Below are 23,265 nucleotides of genomic sequence, written 5' to 3'. Positions count from 1 at the left end.
CATAATAGGGGCGGGATGAAATGGGCATATTGATGTTTAAGCCCTTCTACTATTTAGTATTACAGTTTTTTTTTGCATAAAAATTTTAAATTTAACCCCAACATTTTGTATTCTTATCCTGACCCTAGCCAAAATTTTCTATATAAACTAAAAAATAGGCAGTAAAGTAGGAAATAGTAAAAAGAAAGTTAAAAATATGTTGTTTGTCCCTGTACTTATATAGAATTTAAGATTTAATCCTTGTGCTTTCAAATTTAAAAATTCAATCCTCCTACTTTTTTCAATTTAAAAAAATCTTAACTTTAATTATTATCATCGTTGGTAGTTTCTATCAGAATTTGTCAACTTATCATATTTATTTCCTGTCAATCATATGCCACGTCATATGATGATAGCCTAATCAGAATTCCAAGTTGACAAATATTGATAGAAAAATGCTTACGACTTTAGTGATTGAGCTAAGATTTTTCAGTCGGTTAAAATATGACATAAATCCCTATACTCTTTGTAAATTTGTAAATTCAAGTCTAACTATTAATATTGTTAAAATAATTTCGTTAAATTCAGCTTATTATAAAACCAATTTTTTTAGTTACATACCTACCATTTTTTTTATTTCAAAATGTAACACCAACACAATCAGACCTGAAATTTGAAATCTAAAAAGTAGAGCAACTAAATTCTTTGCAATAAAAGTAAAAATTCTAAATTTGTAAAGAGCACAATGACCTATGTCATATTTTACCTTTTAAATCGAAAAGCAAGAGGGATTGGTTTTCATTTTTTTAAAGCATGGAGACTAAATCTCAAATGTCATCAAAGTATAAGGACTAACAAGATATTTCAACCTAAAGAAAACTGAAAAACAATAACTAACTACCAAACTAAACAAGGGTAGCTGAAACACAAGAAGAGGTTAAAAACTCCTGCTTTGTCGGAAACCACCGGCGAAACGACAGTGACTCCTTTCTTTCTCCAATGGCAGTTTTTATATCCAATCCCTCTCACTTTCCTTTGAGAATCCCCTTTCATTTTCTTCTTCTTTCAGGTACTTCTCTTTCCTATTTTTCTCTGCAAATTTTTTCATCATTGCATAACACATAATGTCATTTGTATATTACAGATTGTTGAAGGTTCTTCAACAATCAACAGAACCCATTTTTATATATATTTTAAATGAATTTTTCAGGGGTCTTCTTCAATTGTTTTGTTTGATCCAATGGAATAAAAGAAGGGTTCTTCAGAGGATTCCACCTAATCCCAAAAAAAAAAGGAAAAGAAAAATGGAAGCATCCTCTGAGTACTCTTCATCTCAAGGTCCTCCAGCACCAACATCAGGTTCATCACCAAAAAGCTCTTCGCCGTCGCCGTCGCTGTCGAAATCGTCTTCTCCACCTTCGCCTTCGACATCGCATTCGCCGGCGTCACCGTCTCGGTCGGTGGCTTCTCAAAAGAACGATGATAATTATCAATCTCCTCCGTCTGGTAAAAGTAGCAGCGGCAACGGCCACAACCACCGTTCTCCTCCACCTCGTAAAAAGGGTAGTAATCATCATAATGGATCACCACATCCCAAAAGTTCATCAAATAAGGACGATGTGGATGGGAATTTTGTTATAATAGGAGCAGCTGCAGGTGCTGGATTATTGCTTTTTGTTGTTGTTATTTTCTTTGTAGTTAAATGTGGACGTCCAAAGAAGAAGAAACAAAATCCACAATTCCAACCACAAGGTAATTTAAACGTACAATATACTGTCAATATCATTCTTTTGTTTGTTTCCCGAGAATCCTTTATTTCTCCATGGATGACACTATGGGGAAAAAAAAAAACCAAGGAAGAAAGCTTGGGATTTTTCCAAGTGTTCACCATAAAGCTTGCATTGCCATGAAGAAGGGTTAATTCTAAATTTCTCTTATCAAGAGGAAAAAAAAGGAATAAAGGTAAAAATACCTTCCGATCTCTTTCAAATTCGAAATTAAGCAAATAAGATCTTATAAAATAGAATAATTTAATTTCTGGTAATTTCGAAAAGAACAATGAACTTAATGTTTTTCATCCGTTGTACATGAATTTGATTGGATAATAATAAATTTAGTCCTCAAAGTTTACATATTATGTTAATCTAGCTCTCAATGATTACATATTATGTCAATCTAGCCCTCAATGTTGCTTGTTAAATTTGTTGATATTGACACAAATATGTAAACATCAAGAACCAAATTTGTTATTATACCAATCAATTTTATGTACAATTGACGGAAGACATTAAAGTCGTAATTTTTTATTTTTGAAATTGACAGGGATTAAGTTGCTTTGATTTTTCTAGAGGGACCAAACTGCTCAATTTTGAAATTGATCGGGACCAGAGGTCTTTTTACCATTGTGAAGGGATTAAAATGGGCTTGGTTGAGCCAGGCTCAAGCCTTGAATGTTCAAGCTCGAGACCGGCCAATATTTTAAATATGCCTAATTTTTTAATCCAAGCCTATATTTTGAGTCTAATGTTTTTGTCCAAACCCTCTTAAATTCTAAGACAAACTTTTAAACTTGTACAAGTAACCTAGCTCATGAACAGGTCTACCAATAAATAATTTCAATTATGTGGCTCATGTTACAGGTAGCGGTGATCCACATTACTATAACACAAATGGGGGAGTACCACCACCAAATGGCTATGGTGGCGGCAATGGATGGAGTTCATCATCCCCAATGCCACCACCAAGTGGTGGCAATGGATGGAGTTCATCATCCCCAATGCCACCAGGACCAATTTATAGTGGTTCAGGAAGACAATTTTATAGTGGTTCAGGACCAATTTATAGTGGTGAAGCAACAAGCAACAATTTCTCAAGTCCATACCATCAACAAATGCCACCACCAACCCCAAACTTTTCTATTGGGTTCAACAAAAACAGCTTCACTTACGAAGAGCTTTCGGTTGCTACAAATGGATTTTCTCAAGCGAATATGATTGGTCAAGGTGGTTTTGGATACGTTTTCAAAGGTGTATTACCAAATGAAAAAGAAGTTGCAATAAAGTGCATGAAAGCTGGTAGTGGTCAAGGAGATAGAGAATTCCAAGCTGAAGTTGAAATAGTTAGTCGAGTCCATCATCGTCACCTCGTGTCACTGGTCGGGTTTTGTGTCGCCGGCGATCAACGAATGCTGGTCTATGATTTTGTTCCAAACAAAACATTGGAACATCATCTCCATGGTAAAAAAAAAACCTAATCCCTTGCTTCATTCAACATACATTTTAGGGATTTGACATGAATTAATGTTGTCCTAAAAACCATTACAATTACAGGAAAAGGTGTTCCAGTCATGGATTTTACTTGTAGACTTCGTATTGCATTAGGTGCTGCTAAAGGACTTGCTTATCTCCATGAAGACTGTAAGGATTTTCTAACCTCTTATTTTTCTTTATATTTTCGATCTGCTAACTCTAGTTCATCTTATCAATGGCAGGTCTTGGAATTAAATTTTAGGGTTAAAATTTTTTAGAAATTTAATAGAAAAAAATTTAAAAATTTGAAGTATCCAATTAAAATTTTTAAAAATGTTGTGAGATTATAGAAAAAGTGGGGTTTCTATTTTCTTTTTGGTTGAAGTTAGTAACTAATATTTCTTTGAAAAAAAGTTGGACCAAAAAGAAGTTTGGGCCCCAATATGGAAATAATTATCAAGTTCAAGAATTAACTTGGTTGATAAAACTTCAAGGCCCAATGTGAGTACAATTGCCTAGTTTAGGTCCCAATGTGGGAACATTTATCAAGTTTAAGGGCTAACTTAAAAAAAAAAGAGTACATACCTTAATGCAAAAACAACTATCAAGTTTAGGCCCAAAAATACAATAACCCTACTTATTTTAATTAGTTTTTTCAAGGTTTATAAGATTTTAACTATTTTTAGTATATTTTTAATTTTTATAAGATTATTTAATATATTTTATTTAATCATGTAAAAATAGTGTAATATAAAAATCATTTAATATTTCATGACATTTTGAATATTAGTGATGGAAATTTTTTTATTTTAGGTCATGTTGGAGTTCTTAAATTTTAAATAAAATCAAATTCAAGAAGAAATAAAATAAAATCTGGGTCAATGATGAATCACGCAAAAAAAAATGCTATTTCTATCATGCTATCTTCTTGCATATACTTTTCGTAAATTTGAAATTTAGTCTTTAAATTTTTATATATGAGAATTTAATCTATTTAGTTTTCAAATCTCAAAATTTAGATCTAATTATTAATCCCGTTAAAATTTTTAGTTAAAATTTTTGGTGACATTTTGAAAAAAAAAATCATTTGGTATATAAGTGAAAAAAAAATGACATTGTAATGAATAAGAATTTTAACAGTGTTAACAAAAAGTAAAGACGGGAGTGCCTGGGTTGGCTAGCCAAGTGGTAGTGTTCTTACCATTTAAGGGCTTGGGTTCGAACCCCACCAAGTCTAAAATGATAAAATGTTTCTTTAGTGGTCCTAGGCACCCTTGTCTAAATTTTGTAAACCTCTTTGGGCACTCTTTGGAGTAGAGACAAAAATTCGAGGCTAAAACCGAGCATAGACACTCCGGGAACAGTACCTCTATTATTCGAGGTCCGGGTTGGCAACTCAGAGAACGATACTTTAAAGACTTCTCCCAGTAAGAGAGTCGATTCCCCCTCAACAATGCACCTTTTTTGTTGAGGCGGAGGTTGGTCTCAGACACTCAATAGTGGAGGTATTGTTCTCGAGGTGTATATACTCAGTTTCAGCCCTTGGGGATTTTTCTCCCTACTTCAAGAGCTTGAACGAGTTCACAGAGTTTAAGCAAGAATGCCTAGGTCCACCAAGGAAATATTTTATCATTTTGGCCTTGGTGGGATTCAAACCCAAGCCCTTAAAGGGTAAGAACACTACCAATTGGCTAGGCATAGGCACTCTTGATAAACTTTGTGAACCTGTTCGGTCACTCCTCAGAGTAAAGAGACGGAAATTTGAGGCTAAAATCAAGTATAAACACCTCGGGAACAATACATTTACTGTTCAAGGTCTAGCTCGGCTACTTAGAGGACAATACTTCAAAGACTTCTCCCAATAAGAGAGTTAATTCCTCATAAACATAACTTATAGCATATTTTAACTTTCTTATTTGTTGGTTGAACTATGCAGGCCATCCTCGCATTATTCATCGTGATATCAAAGGTGCCAATATTCTTATCGATAACAACTTTGAAGCTATGGTATCTTTTCTTTTAAAGATTGGAATTGTTTTTCTAATGCACCTTTTAAATTCAATTATCTAATTATTTCAAAATTACCAATGTTTTTTTAATAAATTTGTAGGTGGCTGATTTTGGGTTGGTTAGACTCACTGCTGAAAACCACACACATGTTTCAACTCGTGTAATGGGAACATTTGGGTAAGACTTTTTTTCTTTTTACTTCTATTATAATAACCCTTCAATTGAGTTGATGTCACAAGCTATGAGGTACCAATTCAATTGGGAAAAATTAAAAATACCCTCATTTTTCAAAGTAAATTGAATTATTTTGAAGGTGTTTTTGTCATTTTTATATCTTTTACATAGAAAAGGGCCAATATACGATTTGGTACTATATTTGGCTTCAATGTTCAATTTGATACCTGAGTTTTTTTTATACCAATTTGGTACTTAATTTGGCTTCGATGCTTAATTTGGTACCCAAACTAAACAAACATCATGTGACCAAATATTTGACATGTGTGCTCTAGTAAAAAAAAACATTGGTGCTTAATTGGGACAAAAGAAAAACTTAGGTACTAAATTGAACATTGAATTCAAACTTAGGTACTTTTATTGGACAAAAAAGCTCAAGTATCAATTTGGAAAAACTTGGGTATCAAATTAGGACAAAAAAACCTTAGGTACCAAATAGTATATTAATCTTATAGTAAAATACATGCACACATCCATGGCTCTTTAATCTTTCATAATTATATTTTACCATTCAACCGAAATCTAATTTATTATTTACATAAACTTTTATAAATATATTTGTTACATATTTTATTTTTCACTCATACTGTGAGTGTGCCACAATCAAATATGTTGTATCCACTATTAATTTCAACTTTTTTTTTTTGGTTTCTAATATAGGTACTTGGCTCCTGAGTATGCTTCAACTGGCAAGTTAACAGAGAAATCAGATGTTTTCTCATTCGGGATTATGCTCTTAGAACTCATAACTGGAAAACCACCTGTTGATCTTACTAATAAAATGGAAGACACCTTGGTGGATTGGGTATATTCTCTAACTTAACCTTTCATTAACGATTTAGTTAGAAACGATTTTGGAATAAATTTGTGATTACTAAATAATATTTGGGTTTTTAAAAAAAAACAACCCACATGTTAAATATAACCAAACTGAATCACACTAAATTTCAAATTTGTGAATAGGCTCGACCACTTTTGGATCGAGCACTTGCGACTGGTAACCATGATGAGCTCATTGATCCACGTTTGGAGGGTAACTACGACCATGATGAGATGCAACGCATGGTGGCATGTGCTTCAGCTAGTATCAGACACTCAGCCAAAAGGCGCCCAAAAATGAGTCAGGTTGATAATCATCTCTACCTTCTATAGATGTTTATAGGTCGAGATAGGTCGGTTTTAAACCATATTTATGTATGGTATCAATATCATATATAGTTGCATAGCCCACTTTAAATATGGGTCTCAAAATTTGCCCATAGTTGTTTAAACTAGACTGGATTGACCGATTTGACTGAGAACTGACCAAGGTAACGGTTCAGAGAAAGGCGTCAGACCGGTTAACTTGCGAACTGATTATACTAGTTAAACCAAGATAAAAAAAAACAGGTTGATCTGTGATTGAACCAGGCTAGAAAATCGATTAAAAATTTTTTAAATTGTTTTTTTATGTTTTATTTAGTCAAATTGTACGAACCAGTCAGCCACCAATTCGACTGGTTTGACTACTAGTTCAATTCTGAAAACCTTGATTTTGCCCAAACTCACCCATATTTACAAATAAGTAACTCAAACTCGTTTAGATATACCCTTATTTTTATTTTTTAAAATATCTATTACTTTTATTTAATACTTAGTTATTATATATATACATTTCTTTTACTACCATTATAAATTTTTCTCTTTTTTTAATCAAATTTTTAAATATAAAGAGGTTAACATATTTTCTAATATTTATATTATAGTATAATATATATTTAATTTACATATTATATAAATTACATAATATATATAAAAAAAGAAAAAATAATATATTATAAACTTGAAAATGGATTGGATTGAGTCCAACTAAATATGCTTAAATTTTTGCTCAAACACATTTCTTGAAATTAATATTTGTGTTCAACTCCTAAATATAGAATAGTCCTTCAAGCTTAAATGGATAGCCTAATCTTTGTAAATGTATAGGGTAAATATACCTTTTGGTACCTAAGGTTTTTATGGTCTAATTAGGTAGTTAAACTTGACTTTAAGGTTCAATTTGATACTTAAAGTTTATTTTGATCCAATTAGGTACATGAACTTGGCATCTTGATTTAAATTGGTACTTAAACTTGGCTTTTTGGTCCAAATTAGTACTTACGTTAAATGACTTATTTGAACCAATTTAAACTACGAAGCCAAATTCAACCAACTAACTACTTGGAAAAAAAAAAGTTTAGGTGCCAATTTAAACATTGTTGCCAAGTTTAGGTACCTAACTGGATAAAAAAAACCTTAGGTGCCAATTTGAACCTTGCAACCAAGTTCAGGTAACAAAATGTATATTTACCAAGGTAGTCAATATCGCACCAATTGATGCACCGTTTTCTATTGGAACAGGTGCGTATCGCTACCGATCTGCTTCAATGTACTGTTTTAGATTCATCATATTTTTTTAATAAAAAAGTAATATATGCATATAAAAATATTTACAAATGTCTAGTGAATTATATTAAATAAATTTCAAATATAAAATATTCATGCGCCCGTCAACACACAATGTTGGTAAAAGTTTTTACTATTCATTATCATAATGATAAAAATTTAGAGATTTTATAATTTTTTTAGTATTTTTCACGCACCAATTGGTACATGATATTTTGACTAGTTACATAAACTTTATTACTGAAATGGTGCACACCGATGAGAATCGATGTGAAACTGACCATACTAATATATTTACCCTAATATATATACTTTGTTGAGTGTTTTTATGTGTCTGTCCTTCAAAGAGGCTAATTTTCCTATTTATATGATACGGTCCTCTGAATGTGACATCCTAGGTAGGCCTATGCAAGCCAACACGTAACTTACTTTAGGATTAATACGTGTTCACTAAATATGAGTTTGCTTGCATGATTATGTGAACCCATCATGCGGGATGTGCAAACACTTCACGTGCAAACTCATGCTAGCGAACTATGTAGGCTATCACAACTGGATCGGGTCGATCTCAGTTGGGTACCTAGATTGCGGGTCGGTATATGGCAAACACCTTAACATACTTTAACAATTTTTTATCATTATTTAATGAAAACATGTCAATCATTGGAACCAGATTGTACGTGCATTGCAAGGAGATGCGGCCTTAGATGACTTGAATGTGTGGGTAAAGCCAACCGATAGCAACATCAATTCCTTAGGTTTACCAACCCAGGGATTTTCGAGCAGTGAATACAACTCATCTGGTGACATGCAGAATCAACGTCGTTCTTAAACATGTTGGAGCAAAAACAAAACCCTAAAGAAGAAAAACAAAACATTGGACAACAAAACGATTTTTTTTTTACATCAATGTATTTTGGTTTTTTATCAAAATTATTTCCAAGACATTTTGTTGCTTTGGATCATTGTTAATTTAAGGTGGTTTTTTTTTTTACCTATTGTATCATGCTTTCTTTTATTTATGCATAGAGTGGGTAAGGGGTGAAACCACAAAATTACTTTAGTGAAGGCAATAATGAATAATAAATTTTCAAGGGATCAAAGTATAAGTTTATCATTATATTAACTTATGATTGACTAAATTTAAAGGGCCTCTATAGAAAATTTATCATTTTTGGGAGGCCAAAGTCATTGACTACTCCTGTCTCTGCCTCTGGAATGGACCATGTATGGTGAATGATCTTGTTCGTGAGATGACCATGATAGTCAATTCTATTTCGTTACCGCTTGTATTAGTTAGAACGCTTCGTTTTGGTATTACACTAGTACAACAAAGGGCAACACTCCCCTTGAAATGGGAAAATAACAAATTTTCCCCTTTAGATTTTATAGAATTATATGTTAGTAAATGGTTAAATTTGTACTTTGACCCCCCAAAATGATAAATTTTTAATTTAATCCTTTAAAATTATAAATATGTAAGTTAATGCAATGATGAAATTGCAATTTAGTTCTTATGAAAATAAATAACTTAATTTCAGGCCACCAAAAATAATTTCTAGTTTTGCCCCTAGTAACAAAAAACTTCAGGTTCCATTAAAATTAACCCTCAATGCCACAAATAAAAGCATAATTGCAAAAAAAAATTACATAATGTATAAATGTTGAAAGTTAATTTTTTTAAAATTAAGATTAAATTGGCACAACATATAAATATTAACGGTTAAAATTGATATTATGCCAATTTTAAAAATCGCTACATTATCTTTTCGTTAGCCACTTAATGACTAGTGACAAAAGAAATAAATTTGAATAATTGTGTAACAAAAAAAACTTACCTATATCAATAAATGAGTGAGTGACTACTAATTTATTGATAGTCTTTTAAGTGGCGCAAAAGAAAAATCAGAATAATAATAATAATAAAGCTTGTATATTCGGTGGTTTTATCCAAAAGAATCTCAACTAAACTTAAGTCAACATACAAACATTCTTGTCTAAGCTTGGGCTAAGTTGGATTGAGTCGAGCGGCCATAAATAAGTTAATTAATGAGTAAGTTTTAATTAAAAAATATTAAATAATTTCTTTTGACTAGATCATGTATGTTTATGATTTGAATAAAAAATACAAAATAAATTTCTAAAAATAAAATATGACTTTGATTGAAAAGGTAAAAGTTGAGACAATAAAAATTATAATATTTTAAATTCAAATTTCATTATTTGGTGTACTGCCAAAGGAGATTTTAAACTCTACAAGTAGGATCAAGGAGTTAACAAGTGTTCTATAAGAGTATAGCAAAATAATAAAAAAGTAAATATTTAAAAAAAAGACGTGACATTTTTTAAAAGTTGCTTGTGAAATAAAATAAAGTACACTACTAGTGCACCAACTACTAACGCATATATTATATTTGATTTGTAAAGCATAATAAATTTTTGGTAATTTCACAATTGCATTAAGATCTGATTAATGAGTAACACAAATTCACTGAAACTTATATTGTATGTCTAACTAACCTTTATTTATTTATTTTTAGGGTAAACTGCACTCAAGATTACTAATCTATTAATAAGTTTACATTTTGATCATTAAACTTCAAAAAGTTATAAAAGGTCATTGAACTATTTAAAAGTTTTTATTTAAGTCACTAAACTGTTAAGTTTTTGTTTATTTAAAAAAAAAAGCCCAACTAGCAAGCTCCAAACGACAATTGGGACAGTAGATCAGTACCCATCGATGGGTAGAATAACATACTTTAGACCCAAGTTGATTCGATGGTCAGTGTCAAAGATCAAAGAAGAAAGCTATTTAGATTTTGGTTTGTAGATTCGTGACGTTCAATTTTGATTTATTAAAAAAATTGAATGATAGAAGAGAAAGGCAACGAGAACTTTCGATTTGTGTAGATGATGCAAACAAAGAAGACATTTACAATAATTTTAACAGCCTAATAACTTAACTGAAAACTTTCAAATAATTTAATAACTATTTTATAATTTATTGAAGTTGAGTTACCTTAACTTACTAATAATTTAAAATTTTTGGGGTTAAAAAAATTTAAACAGGAGGCAACGTGGCTGCTCTTCTTTCCAGCCAAAACAATCCGTCGTGGCTGTAAAGTGCAACAGCGATGTATCTCTCCATGATTCTCCTACGTGGCAGTCTGTGGGCCGGTCATCACCCTACCGAATTCGGTCATCTATCACTCCGCCGTTGACCTTTGCCTTGTAGGCTAAGAGATTTTATTGGTAAAATTCTGGTTTTGGCACCTCTATTATGCTCAAACTTGGAAATTAATCCCTGTATTGTAAATGGCATAATTTGATAACTATTTTATAATTTATTGAAGTTGAGTTACCTTAACTTACTAATAATTTAAAATTTTTGGGGTTAAAAAAATTTAAACAGGAGGCAACGTGGCTGCTCTTCTTTCCAGCCAAAACAATCCGTCGTGGCTGTAAAGTGCAACAGCGATGTATCTCTCCATGATTCTCCTACGTGGCAGTCTGTGGGCCGGTCATCACCCTACCGAATTCGGTCATCTATCACTCCGCCGTTGACCTTTGCCTTGTAGGCTAAGAGATTTTATTGGTAAAATTCTGGTTTTGGCACCTCTATTATGCTCAAACTTGGAAATTAATCCCTGTATTGTAAATGGCATAATTTGACTCTAATTTGATTCTATATTTTCATAATCTCATTATTACTATAAACTACTTTAGTTAAAATATTGACACAGATTCTTTTCTTTTCTTTTTAAATATCCCATACAAAGAGACGAAGCCAAGGTTAGGGTGGTCTTGGCCCTTTAATTAAATGGGCTAATTGTAATTTTAGCCTATAATAACAATTTATTTAATTTAAGTCTTTTTAACTTTTTGATTAATGGAAATTTTTATATTTTTAGTCTCTCAAAAAATAATAACTTAATTGAATACCAGAAAGGTTTTAGCTTTTAAGTCCCTAAAATTTTATAATTATATTTCCATCTCTCTAACAAATTTTTTATTTTTGTTTATCACATGAACTAAGAGTTTTTTTTCTTAAAGAAGATTGCAACATTTTAACCAAAATAATTAACGGTGTTAACTATTTGAACTAACAAAATAATAGGGATTGCTATCAAAATTATACATGAATTTTGGTTCAATGTGTAATTCGATGCATAAACTTTGCTTTGGTGTAATTATACACACGGGGCTTCAATTGTGGTTCATATGTATACACGAAACTTTGGTTTTGGTTCAATTGTACACAATTAAATAAATGAATACGTATATTTTTTTTCATATCAGATTAATATAGTTATTTGTGTATGCAATATATCAATGTAAAATTGTACTAATTTGATAACGTTGTTAGTGGTTTGGGAAAATAGAATCAAATCAAAATTTTATGTATAAAATAGCGCAAAATCAAAATTCATGTATGATATTGTATATTTGGTCAAAGTTTATGTATAATTTTGATATTTACCACCAAAATAATATCATCAAAGAAAAGGATCAAATTATATGAAGTTGGTGCATAGAGACTAAATTTTAATAAATTTTAAGTTTTAGCATAATCAAGAGACCAAAATCAGAATTTGACCAATTCCATTTCATTACCATAAAAATGGACAATAATAATTTATTTATGGGTAAACTACACCAAGGTCACTAAACTACTAGTAAGTTTACGTTTTGGCCACTCATCTTCAAAAAGTTACAAAATGGTCACTATACTATTCAAAAGTTTTCATTTAAGTCATTAAGCTGTTAAAATCGTTGTTCTATGGTCTTCTCCGTTCACATTGCCTGCATCAATCGGAAGCTCTGCTTCCCATTCTCTTTTACAATTCAAAATTTTTCATGAAACATTTTTTAATGTCATGAATCTACTAACCAAATTCCAAACATATTTCTTTTCTGATCTTTAACACTGACTGTCAAATCGACTTGGCTCTAAGGTATACTATTCTACTCATCAATAAGTATTGATCTACCATACCAATCGCCAAACCATCGCTTGGAGTTTATTAGCCAAACTTAAATAAAAAGGCTTAATTTACGATTTGGCCCTCGAAATATGCTCGCTTTCCCACTTTGGTACCTAAACTTTTTTTATCCCAATTCGGTACCTAAAGTATCATTCTGTTATATATTTTGGTCCACTTTTTTGTTATTAAAAAAATAGGTGGCCAACAAAAACATGCCGCATTGTATTTTTAATTAAAAAATATATTTTTATACATCAACTTTAAAAATTTATAAAAATAGAAATAAATATATAAAATTTTCATAAAATATAAAATTATAAATTATAAAAAATATTAATCCCATAAAATAATTAAAAGTTTTTAACTCAAAAATCTAACAAAATTTTTGGGCCATGTTCATCATGTAAGAAAAGAGAGATATAGGTTCTCTTATATTTTTACTCAAAGTAATCTAAATAAAAAACAAACTCAAAATTATTTACAATCTCCTTTAGTTAATTTTTTTTAATTACATTTACTTTACTTAATTTAAAATTAAAATGTTCTTTCTTTTAAAGTTTCAAACCAAAACTCAAACTAACTCCAAAAAATTATTAGATTTCGACGTCAACGGCCTCCGTCGGCCACCATGCTCCACTACCGGTTGTCACTCACCAGTAACTTTTTTAGTCTAAATTTCATCATTCTCTTGTTTTCAACCTCTCTTTTCATTTTTAGCATTTATTTTTTCAAAAGAGCACTAGATTTTTGAAGATCTACAAATAAATGTCAAAACTTCAACATCAAATCTAGGTGCTTTTCGCCGTCAAATTCTCTTCAAATTTCAGTATATTCCTTCCCTCTTTATAAGCTTCTCTTTCACTATTTAGATAGTCTAAACAATACCAAAAAAATCCATTCTTGTTTTGGACAAAATTTAGGTTGATGATTTTTTATGGCTTTCTTTTCTTTTTTTAGTACAATATTGGTAATTATGATATGAATATGCATATGTGGTAATGGAGAGGAAGATTTTAGCCATAATTATTTGTATCGGAAAGGAAGATGGACGAGGTAAGGAGATGAAGAAGAAGAAGAGAGAGGAAGAGGTAAGAATGTGAGAAAAAATGAATTAAATTTTTTTATTAAGTAAATTTAATTTTAATAAATATATTTTTAGTAAAAAATAATTTAAGTAATTTTTTATAAAAATATAAAAGCCATGTGGCATTCTCTAATTTGTTGAACTTTTTGGGATAATAACGGATACTTTAGATATTAAATTGAGACACAAAAAAAATAGGTACCAAAGTGAGAAAAATAGATTTACTTTGGATGCTAAATTGTGAATTAAGTCAAATAAAAATTATTAAATAGTTTAATAATTTAAATAAAAATTATTAAATAATTTAATGACCATTCTGTAATTTTCTAAAATTAAGTGATAAAACGTAAATTTTGTAATAGTTTATTCACCTTTCCTTGGAACAAGGGAAAGTGCAACAAACACCTTAGTGTCACATGCATCGGGAAGTAGCTCTTCTTCAAAGCACCAAATTCCCAGAAAATTCATACAAAATTCAACCACACGCCTTTCATAAAAAAACACTCCCGTTGCTCAGTAAACAACACCAGCAATTCCCAAAAGAATTACTATAAAATTTAATACAAATTTTGAATTAAGCCGGTGGCAATGTGGCGCTGCGTTTCTCGTAGCCTTCGGACTCCATTTTCGAAGCGATCGGTCTCAAATGACACCGTTAGATCTCACTTTTCCAGATTCTTCTCCACCGGTTCTGTACGGCTCTTTCTTTTCTCTCCTTAATTTCATGATTTTTGAAGTTTTTTTTTTTCTGATTTTTTGGCTTTGAAAACTAGTAGCTGATTTGCTTTGAAAAGCTCAATCGTAATTATTTTTTAAATTTTTGTGTTTATTATGCAACTTGATTACTTAGCGGAAATCATGCAAAATGCGTATTTTTTTTTTTAGTTTTCTGATTGGTAATGTTGTACGTAATCGATACAGTTTTTGGATTGTGTTGTACATTGTGATTATTGTAGGGAAGAGAATACACGATAGTGGATCATACATATGATGCTGTTGTGGTTGGTGCTGGTGGTGCTGGGTTGAGAGCAGCTATTGGTCTCTCTGAGCATGGATTCAAGACTGCTTGCATTACTAAGCTTTTCCCAACTCGTTCGCATACTGTTGCAGCTCAGGTATAAAGCTGTTTTTTATTTTTGTGATTATTCAGCGTGTATTTGCACTATGACTATAGATTGGACTTCACAGGTCCAGTTTTTATGGGCGTGTTGCTTTTAAGATTTTGATGGCTTTATGCACTTGCCTTGCAATTGTTTCCTTTGTCAGCACAGAGAGTTTGGTTGCATGATAGTGATGGTCTTTTCTCCAAGCAACGGAATATGAAACTTAGGAGATTTGTTTTTGTTAACATAAGCATGGATTTTTTTTAATAATTGTTGTTTACTAAGTGATTTATTTTTATCTAGCATCGGATCATTATGGGAAAGTAGAGTCATTGTTTAGCTATATGCTTAAAGTACAATCTCTGGAAAGCTATTGGTTTTGTGGATGGTGCTGTTTGCTTTGCAATTCCATTAAAAGAAATAATGTCTGATCATTTACATTTATTTTCAGGGTGGTATAAATGCTGCTTTGGGAAATATGACTGAAGATGACTGGCGATGGCACATGTATGACACAGTTAAAGGAAGTGATTGGTTAGGTACATGATGTTTGATCTCGTTATCTTGGTGATTTTGTAGTTTACTCATAAATGGCAGATGTATTTAAGCTTATGCTGCTACGAGATATTTGGATTTGTAAGAGTGGTCTATTTTTTTAATCAGTCTCTCTTCTTAAGTAAAAGGATATTTTTACCTTAACTACTCTATTCTCTTGCCTGAAGTAGTTTGTTTATCTCCCTACATTTGTTGAAGTGACATCAACATATGTTGATCCTTTTTCCCTTCAAAATCTGATTATCATTAAACTACTGATATTTAATGATCAGTGTAACAACAATCTGACCCGTGCTAAAGGCATAAGGGCTATACTGTGCACAAGCATTTTATATTGCATTAAATACCTTTTATCTTGCTCCCCTATAGATAACTACCTTCCTAGCAATCTTTTTCTCTTCTGTTTTAAAGTGAGGGTGGATTTTTGTAGGTGACCAGGATGCAATTCAGTATATGTGCAGGGAGGCACCAAAAGCAGTGATTGAACTAGAGAATTATGGGTTGCCTTTTTCTCGAACAGAAGATGGAAAAATATATCAGCGTGCATTTGGTGGTCAAAGCCTTGATTTTGGAAAAGGTATGAAAACAAAAATTCAATAATTGGCTCAGATTGTTAGCCGGTATAGTTCTCATCTTGGCTCAATATTTTTCTGCTTTACCAGGTGGACAGGCATATCGTTGTGCATGTGCTGCTGATCGGACTGGGCATGCTCTATTGCACACTCTCTATGGCCAAGCAATGAAACATAATACCCAATTCTTTGTGGAATATTTTGCTTTGGACCTGTTGATGAATAGTGATGGTAGGTTATTGCTGGAAACCTGGTTCTCAATCAGCTCACCTTATTCTCTTTGGGCCTTTGACAAAACAATTTTTCTTTCATTCATGTTTTCTTTGCAGTGTGATATGGTTAACTTTTGTTGATTATTAATGACTTATGTGCAGGGAGCTGCCAGGGAGTGATAGCTTTGAACATGGAGGATGGAACACTACATCGGTTCTGTGCTGCTTCAACAATTCTAGCAACTGGGGTACTGTGTGTGTGTGTGAGTAGTCTTTTCTTCCCCGGAATGAAGGAAAATGGCATTTAATTTTGTTTTCTGTTTCTTTCAGGGATATGGTAGAGCCTACTTTTCCGCAACCTCAGCTCACACATGCACTGGTGATGGTAATGCTATGGTTGCACGAGCCGGGCTTCCACTCCAGGTTTCTTGTGTCCTTTCTAACCTTGAAATATGTTTTCTGGAGCTGCTTTCTTAACCCTTTCTCTGTTCTTTTCTCTCTTGGTGTATCCTTCTACAGGATTTGGAGTTTGTGCAGTTCCACCCAACTGGAATATATGGGGCTGGGTGCCTCATCACTGAAGGTTTGTGCTTATTCAACTTCTTATGAAGAGCAGTGCTTTATTTTTATTTCTGGTTGCATGATTTAGGGTGTTATTGTACCTTTTTGTCTTCTTTTTTATAATTTGATTTTAGTTTCACCCTCTTCTTTAGTTGAAGATGATAAGGCTCATTTCTAATTTTATTCTTGCTATTTGTAGGGTCTCGTGGTGAAGGTGGTATTCTTCGAAATAGTGAAGGTGAACGCTTTATGGAACGCTATGCCCCTACAGCCAAGGATCTTGCTTCAAGGGATGTTGTTTCAAGATCCATGACCATGGAAATCAGGGAAGGTCGTGGTGTAGGTAAGATTATCTCCTTATTTTGGACATTTTCATCATCCAGTGTCATTTGTGTTTTCCTTGATTAAGGAGTCTGTTTGGGGTTGCCAGATGTACTGAGGTATTGCGTTATAGTGCTTGTGCTGTAGAGTAGATATGCGGTTTCCTTTTTCTGGCATTTTGCTTGATTTTATTCTTAGTTCCCTGAAGTTTTAGGTATCAATTTTCACACTCCAATTTGTAGGTGCTCATGCCATAAGAAACTGCTGATTTCCCATGTTGTGTGATGCAAACGTTTACTCCAGTTACTAGCAAAAATAATATGAATACTTTCACAACTTGGGATTATTAACTGTGATATTTATATCCCATAGGACCTTTGAAGGATCATATCTACCTCCACTTGAATCACTTACCTCCAGAGGTGCTCAAAGAGAGGCTTCCAGGTATCTCTGAGACTGCTGCCATTTTTGCTGGTGTGGATGTTACAAAGGAGCCCATCCCCGTCTTGCCTACTGTGCATTATAATATGGGTGGAATTCCCACTAATCACCATGGAGAGGTGTGATATTCTGATGCATAGATCTATTAAACGTGGACGTTCTGAAAAAATATATATTTCTGATGTTTAAGGGTGTGTGATTGTGGAGGTTTACTGGAATTTAATGTGTTACTTGATTTATAGATACACAAAACAAATACATATTTTCATGTCTGTATGATTATATGACCAATAAATATTTAAAAAATGACTAAGCTGCAGCATTATCTGAGAATGAAAACCTGAAACAATTAGTTTCTTCAAATAATCATGTATGATGTTTGATTATTTTCAGTTTAACATCAACATGCGTATCTTTTGTTGATTCCCAGGCTCAGCTTACTTAATCAATGTGCTTTTGTTTCTCAGGTTGTAACTATCAGAGGCAATGATCCAGATTCTGTGGTACCTGGACTAATGGCTGCTGGAGAGGCAGCTTGTGCATCAGTTCATGGTGCCAATCGGTTGGGTGCAAACTCTCTTCTTGATATTGTTGTCTTTGGTCGTGCTTGTGCAAATAGAGTTGCTGAAATCCATAGGCCAGGCAAGTTGTATATATATCTTTTTGCGGACAAGTAGCTATGGGTTTACCTCTCAGTGTTATACACATACAAGCTATATTTCAGGGGAGAAGCTGAAACCTTTGGAAAAGGATGCCAGCGAGAAAACAGTTGCATGGCTGGACAAACTAAGAAATTCAAATGGTTCTCTTCCAACATCAAAAATTCGATTAAATATGCAACGAGTAATGCAAAACAATGCTGCTGTTTTCCGCACACAGGAAACACTTGAAGAAGGTGTCATGTATCTTCATCATTAATGTTTTAGCTTTGACCCTTCAAATTTTCCATCATGCTTCTTCCATTTAGCCTTCTTTGTTAGGCACATTAATGTCTTTTAAATTTAGAACTCACTTGCAAAAAACGATTTGCTTCTTTGTGTATTTTTGTAGGTTGTCAATTAATTGATAAGACATGGGACAGTTTCCATGATGTTAAGTTGAAGGACCGAAGTTTAATATGGTAAGATTTCAGACAGTAGGCTGTCCAGGTATCCACCATATCGTTGTCGTAGTTTATTGTTTTATGACCTTCACTTGTAAAATGTTTTTTTTCCAGGAACTCCGATTTGATAGAGACTATCGAGTTGGAAAATCTTTTGATAAATGCCTGTATCACCATGCATTCTGCTGAAGCTAGGAAAGAGAGCAGAGGAGCTCATGCCCGTGAAGATTTTACGGTTGGTTTTACTTTTTTTTCAGTTCAGTCGTTTCCATTTTTCCAAGCCTCGGTACAATAAAGTTAATATTCTGTTATCTTGCAGAAAAGAGACGATGAGAACTGGATGAAACACACATTGGGGTAAGATCTCGTTTCCTTGGATGAACACAATATGAATATATATATTGGTGCATTTGTATATGGGACCAAGCTTAATTGAGACACTAATATTCTGGCGTCTGTTGCATCGTATAATGCAGATGAACCCTAGAGTCGCTTGTAATAAAATCAGTACTACAGGTGAAGCATTTATGTATTAGTGCTTGCAATAAAGTTTAGGGGTTCTCTGTTCATGTTATTTCTATTCGTCGTTTGAGTGGTATTGTAAGTTAGTGACCTGAAAGTGATCAAATCTAGGCTTTCATTATGGGTGTTGACATCAGAATGCCAAAATGGTTACCATTACTAGGGATAATCATTGCCCGAGTATTACTATTATCAGCTTTTATTAGATTATCAAAATCACTAAGTTGCAACGTTACTCCAGTTTAATCTTGTTGGGGATGTCAAACCTGTTGATTGTTCTCACATTCTACTGTGATTTACAGCTATTGGGAGAATGAGAAGGTGCGACTGGATTATCGACTGGTTCACATGAACACATTAGATGATGAAATCGAGTCATTCCCACCTAAAGCCCGTGTATATTAATCCATGCGTGTTCTCGGAAGGTTGATACAGGCTTTATGTCAACCCAGAGTAAGTTATGGAGAACAATGATGCAATAAACTCTTTGTACGTACAGCATTTTGTGCCATTCATCATCTATCTTGGAACCTTTTTTTGATTTGTGACATATAGAGCTAGTGAATTTTAATGAGTTTGTCGGTTTAATTCGATATTCATGTATAGATAACGAATAGGCCGAACCAAATGAATGCACATTTTTATTGACCATTTTAGATTTGGCAAATATGATAATATCATTTTGTGTGTATGACCTTTTGATATATGATGGTCACATTGGACTCCAATTGAATTCAGAGTTGAACTAAGTTAAACTCTTAGTTTTTTGTTCAAAATATTAGAACCCAATATTTTATTTCAAAAGTATCAAATTTCTCACCGGTCGATTCATAAACACCACTTCGTAGACATCTTCAGACATGCATAGTATCGAACTAACAATAATTAAATAAAAAACTAAAAATTTATAAAAGAAAAAGTTAAAGCGGTTCAACTTGTTTAATTGTCGATTTTTGTCTCATTTTCTTTTATCAATTTCAAGAGCTAGTTTAACCTCTTTATTTGGATTGTTATATCGATAAGTTTTCCGTCTAATCTAGTCTTACTTTAGTAATATTGGTCTTGGTCACATTATCAAATCACGAAATTTTAATTCAAAAATTAAAATACACCTACTTATCAAATTTAATTATCAAAGTGGCCTAAAAAAGGCACAAATACCAAAATGAATCCGCCAAGTTCAGGGTCAAAAATATTATACCTAATAGGTATTTAGCAAAGGGAGAAAAAGGTACAAAATGGAAGACGATTGGCTGCCGCCGAGATGAGACAGCAGCTGCTATCTAGCTAAGCTGCTCCCATGGCTATCTGGCACTCTCTAAACTAAAACGATGGCAAAACCACCCCCACTGGTGCAGATAAAAGGGGAGCATCCATCATCCCATCATCTTCTCCCTTGAATCCCGGCATCAATTGAGCTTCGAAAATATGTGGGATTTTTATGGTTCAATCAAACATTGCGTGCATTTTGCAATTTGGGTCATTTCTTTATATAGTTTTCCAGATCTGTTTTACTATAGTCTATACCACTCCACATGTATGAGGTGATAATATCCATTAATCAACCAATTCAACCTACATCAAGGCTTGAGATTTGTTGAATACACATGGTTTAAATGAGACATTGATGATCATAGGTTATTTGAGTCCGATTCGAAAAAAAAATTCAATTCAATTCGTTTATTATCGAGCTGAACTCAAGCTTGAGCAACCCAAGCTATCAATCCAATCAAATTCGAGCATTATAGTACTCGATTCTAATGATTTGCAAGCTTAATCAAGTTTTTTATTTTAATATTATGACATAACATTTTTACCCGTAGAAGTACCATGGATGCCTTTGTACTAATAGTTGGATTGCATTGTTCTCCTTCTACTCAGAAAATGGGCAAATTAGTCCACGTACGTTAGATCAAAGAACAAACCATCCATTTTTACAGTTAAAAATTTGTCCATGTACATTAGCATGAAGTACATATGGCACATCACGTGTAACTGTCTGATTCTTTTGCCAGCCACGCCAATTTTTAACACTAGAAATAAATAAAAATTTTAACATAAAAGACAAACTTGCTATTTGATCTAACATATAGAGACTAATTTGCCTATTTTTTGAGTGAATGGGGTAAAATGCAATCTAACTCTTAATACAGAGGCTTGTATAGTACTTTTACCTATTTTTCCCTTTATTTAAGCTAGCTCAAGTTTAAGTTCAAATACGAAAATTAATAAACAAGCTCTAGTAACCCAATTATGTCTCAAGTTTAGAAATTGATGTTCAATCGAACTCGAATAAAATATCAAGAATTAACTCCAACTTACCACTTTTACACTCTAGAAATAAAAATATAAATAAAATATAAATATTAAATATGAAGATTTGAAATATATATATAAATATTTAAGTAAAAAATGTATTATTTAAAGCATCAATTTTGTAAGAGGGGACAAAGCAAAGATTAATCATCCATCCAATCTAAATGGGTTGCTCTCAATATTTAATTTTAAAATATTAATCATTATGATAATGACTAAAACAATATCTTTTTTAGGGTTATAAAATCTATTTTTTTTCGATCAATAAATAGTTGAGTGTAATGGTAAAATATATTGCACTCTTACGGGAGGACACAGATTCGAACCTTGGAGACAATATTGCTGATAGGAACAGCCACGAACCTCGAACATGAATAATAAAACAGACATGAAGAATATAAAAAAAAAATCTACTTTTTCCAATAAAAAAATGGAGGAAAATCCTATTCAATTGCCATTTCTCATTAGGACGGTGTCTCCCACCACTAAAATATTAGTAGTATATATTAAAATAGTATTTTGAATACATTAAATCAATATTAGTAAGTTTACGTTTTGATTATTTAACTTTAAAAAGTTATAAAATGATCATTGAACTATTCAAAAGTTTTTATTTAAGTTACAAGGTTATTAAAATAGTTGTTTGCACGGTTTGCACAAATTAAAATCTCTCATTCACCTTCTCTTTTACAATTCAATTTTTTTTATGGAACAACTTTGAATTTCAAAGCATCTGTGAACCAAAATCCAAACAACTTTTTCCCCGATCTCCAACATTGACCATCAAATCAACTTCAATCATCGGAATGTTCTTCTATTTGTCGATGGATACTAATTCATCGTGCTGATCGCCTAATCGTCGTTTAAAACTAACTAGCCAAACTTATAAAATAAAATAAATAAGTAAAAACCTTAACAACCCAACAATTTAAATAAAAACATAGTTCAGTGATTATTTTGTAACTTTTTGAAACTGAATGACTAAAACATAAACTTACTAATAATTTAGTGACCTTGTATGTAATTTGCCCAAAAATAAAATAAGAACTTCATCCAAATTAATTTACTAGTATTTATATTATGACATGTTCTGAAAAGATTACAGAGAAAAATATTAAAATAATGCATTTTTTAAGATCCAAATTGCATTTTTTTTAGTCTGACAAACTGTTTAAATAAAATTCGAATAATAAGAAAAATTATTTATTTATGATCCAAATTGCATCCTTTTACTTGGATTTTAATGGGTTTAATAATTGTGTGTAGGGTTAAAATAAAGGTATCCGAGGTCTTAATATTAAAAAACTGTTTTTATGTTAGTATTTATATTTTTGTAATTTAATTTAGACATAAATTTTTTAAACATTTTTTTTTAATTTGAAGAAAATGGTGGGTTTGGATGGGCGATTGGGTGCGGTGCGGTGCGTTTAGTTTACTTTTTGTGTATCGCTATAGTGCCTAATCTCACCGCCACCGCTGTTTTTACACTAACCGCAGGTAAACGCGCCGTTTATCCAAACTCACCCTTAGTAAATTGAAAAAAAAATGTTCTCTTTAAATGATGGTTTGAAAAATAATAAGAAATATATCGGA

At 32.3% G+C, this 23,265-nt stretch overlaps 2 protein-coding genes across 3 annotated transcripts; both read left to right on the top strand.

The window, feature by feature from the left end:
* Positions 1-918: 918 nt before the first annotated feature.
* On the top strand, positions 919-8,891 carry LOC121215276 (proline-rich receptor-like protein kinase PERK4). Its single transcript, XM_041089548.1, has 9 exons — positions 919-1,048; positions 1,190-1,731; positions 2,619-3,215; positions 3,309-3,395; positions 5,164-5,234; positions 5,338-5,414; positions 6,132-6,276; positions 6,435-6,596; positions 8,572-8,891. The coding sequence occupies exons 2-9, from the start codon at positions 1,284-1,286 to the stop codon at positions 8,728-8,730; spliced, it is 1,746 nt and encodes a 581-aa protein (XP_040945482.1). The 5' UTR covers positions 919-1,048; positions 1,190-1,283; the 3' UTR covers positions 8,731-8,891.
* Positions 8,892-14,341: 5,450 nt separating this feature from the next.
* Positions 14,342-20,007, top strand: LOC107909390 (succinate dehydrogenase [ubiquinone] flavoprotein subunit 1, mitochondrial). 2 transcript variants are annotated; one of them, XM_016836879.2, is made up of 17 exons: positions 14,342-14,660; positions 14,924-15,082; positions 15,522-15,609; positions 16,056-16,202; positions 16,288-16,428; positions 16,572-16,657; positions 16,740-16,832; positions 16,929-16,992; positions 17,170-17,313; positions 17,664-17,851; positions 18,200-18,374; positions 18,457-18,627; positions 18,783-18,852; positions 18,949-19,069; positions 19,154-19,191; positions 19,311-19,350; positions 19,659-20,007. In XM_016836879.2, exons 1-16 carry the CDS (start codon positions 14,556-14,558, stop codon positions 19,312-19,314), a joined length of 1,794 nt encoding a protein of 597 aa, XP_016692368.1. In that variant the 5' UTR covers positions 14,342-14,555; the 3' UTR covers positions 19,315-19,350; positions 19,659-20,007. The 2 variants fall into 2 exon arrangements, with proteins under 2 accessions (XP_016692368.1, XP_016692367.1); XM_016836878.2 differs by lacking the exon at positions 19,311-19,350.
* The last annotated feature ends 3,258 nt before the right edge of the window (positions 20,008-23,265 follow it).

The sequence above is a fragment of the Gossypium hirsutum genome, chromosome D03, assembly GCF_007990345.1.
Source record: "Gossypium hirsutum isolate 1008001.06 chromosome D03, Gossypium_hirsutum_v2.1, whole genome shotgun sequence".
Lineage (NCBI taxonomy): Eukaryota > Viridiplantae > Streptophyta > Magnoliopsida > Malvales > Malvaceae > Gossypium > Gossypium hirsutum.
This window is presented reverse-complemented; position numbering and strand designations above follow the sequence as displayed.

What these genes read in the sequence shown, in the direction of transcription:
- LOC121215276 (XM_041089548.1), top strand. Translation starts at nt 1,284, where the DNA reads ATGGAAGCATCCTCTGAGTACTCTTCATCTCAAGGTCCTCCAGCACCA. An exon ending in TCCACAATTCCAACCACAAG is followed by an intron (nt 1,732 to 2,618) that starts GTAATTTAAACG and finishes CTCATGTTACAG; the next exon opens with GTAGCGGTGATCCACATTAC. An exon ending in CGTGTAATGGGAACATTTGG is followed by an intron (nt 5,415 to 6,131) that starts GTAAGACTTTTT and finishes TTTCTAATATAG; the next exon opens with GTACTTGGCTCCTGAGTATG.
- LOC107909390 (XM_016836878.2), top strand. Translation starts at nt 14,556, where the DNA reads ATGTGGCGCTGCGTTTCTCGTAGCCTTCGGACTCCATTTTCGAAGCGA. An exon ending in AAGCCTTGATTTTGGAAAAG is followed by an intron (nt 16,203 to 16,287) that starts GTATGAAAACAA and finishes CTGCTTTACCAG; the next exon opens with GTGGACAGGCATATCGTTGT. An exon ending in CAACAATTCTAGCAACTGGG is followed by an intron (nt 16,658 to 16,739) that starts GTACTGTGTGTG and finishes TGTTTCTTTCAG; the next exon opens with GGATATGGTAGAGCCTACTT.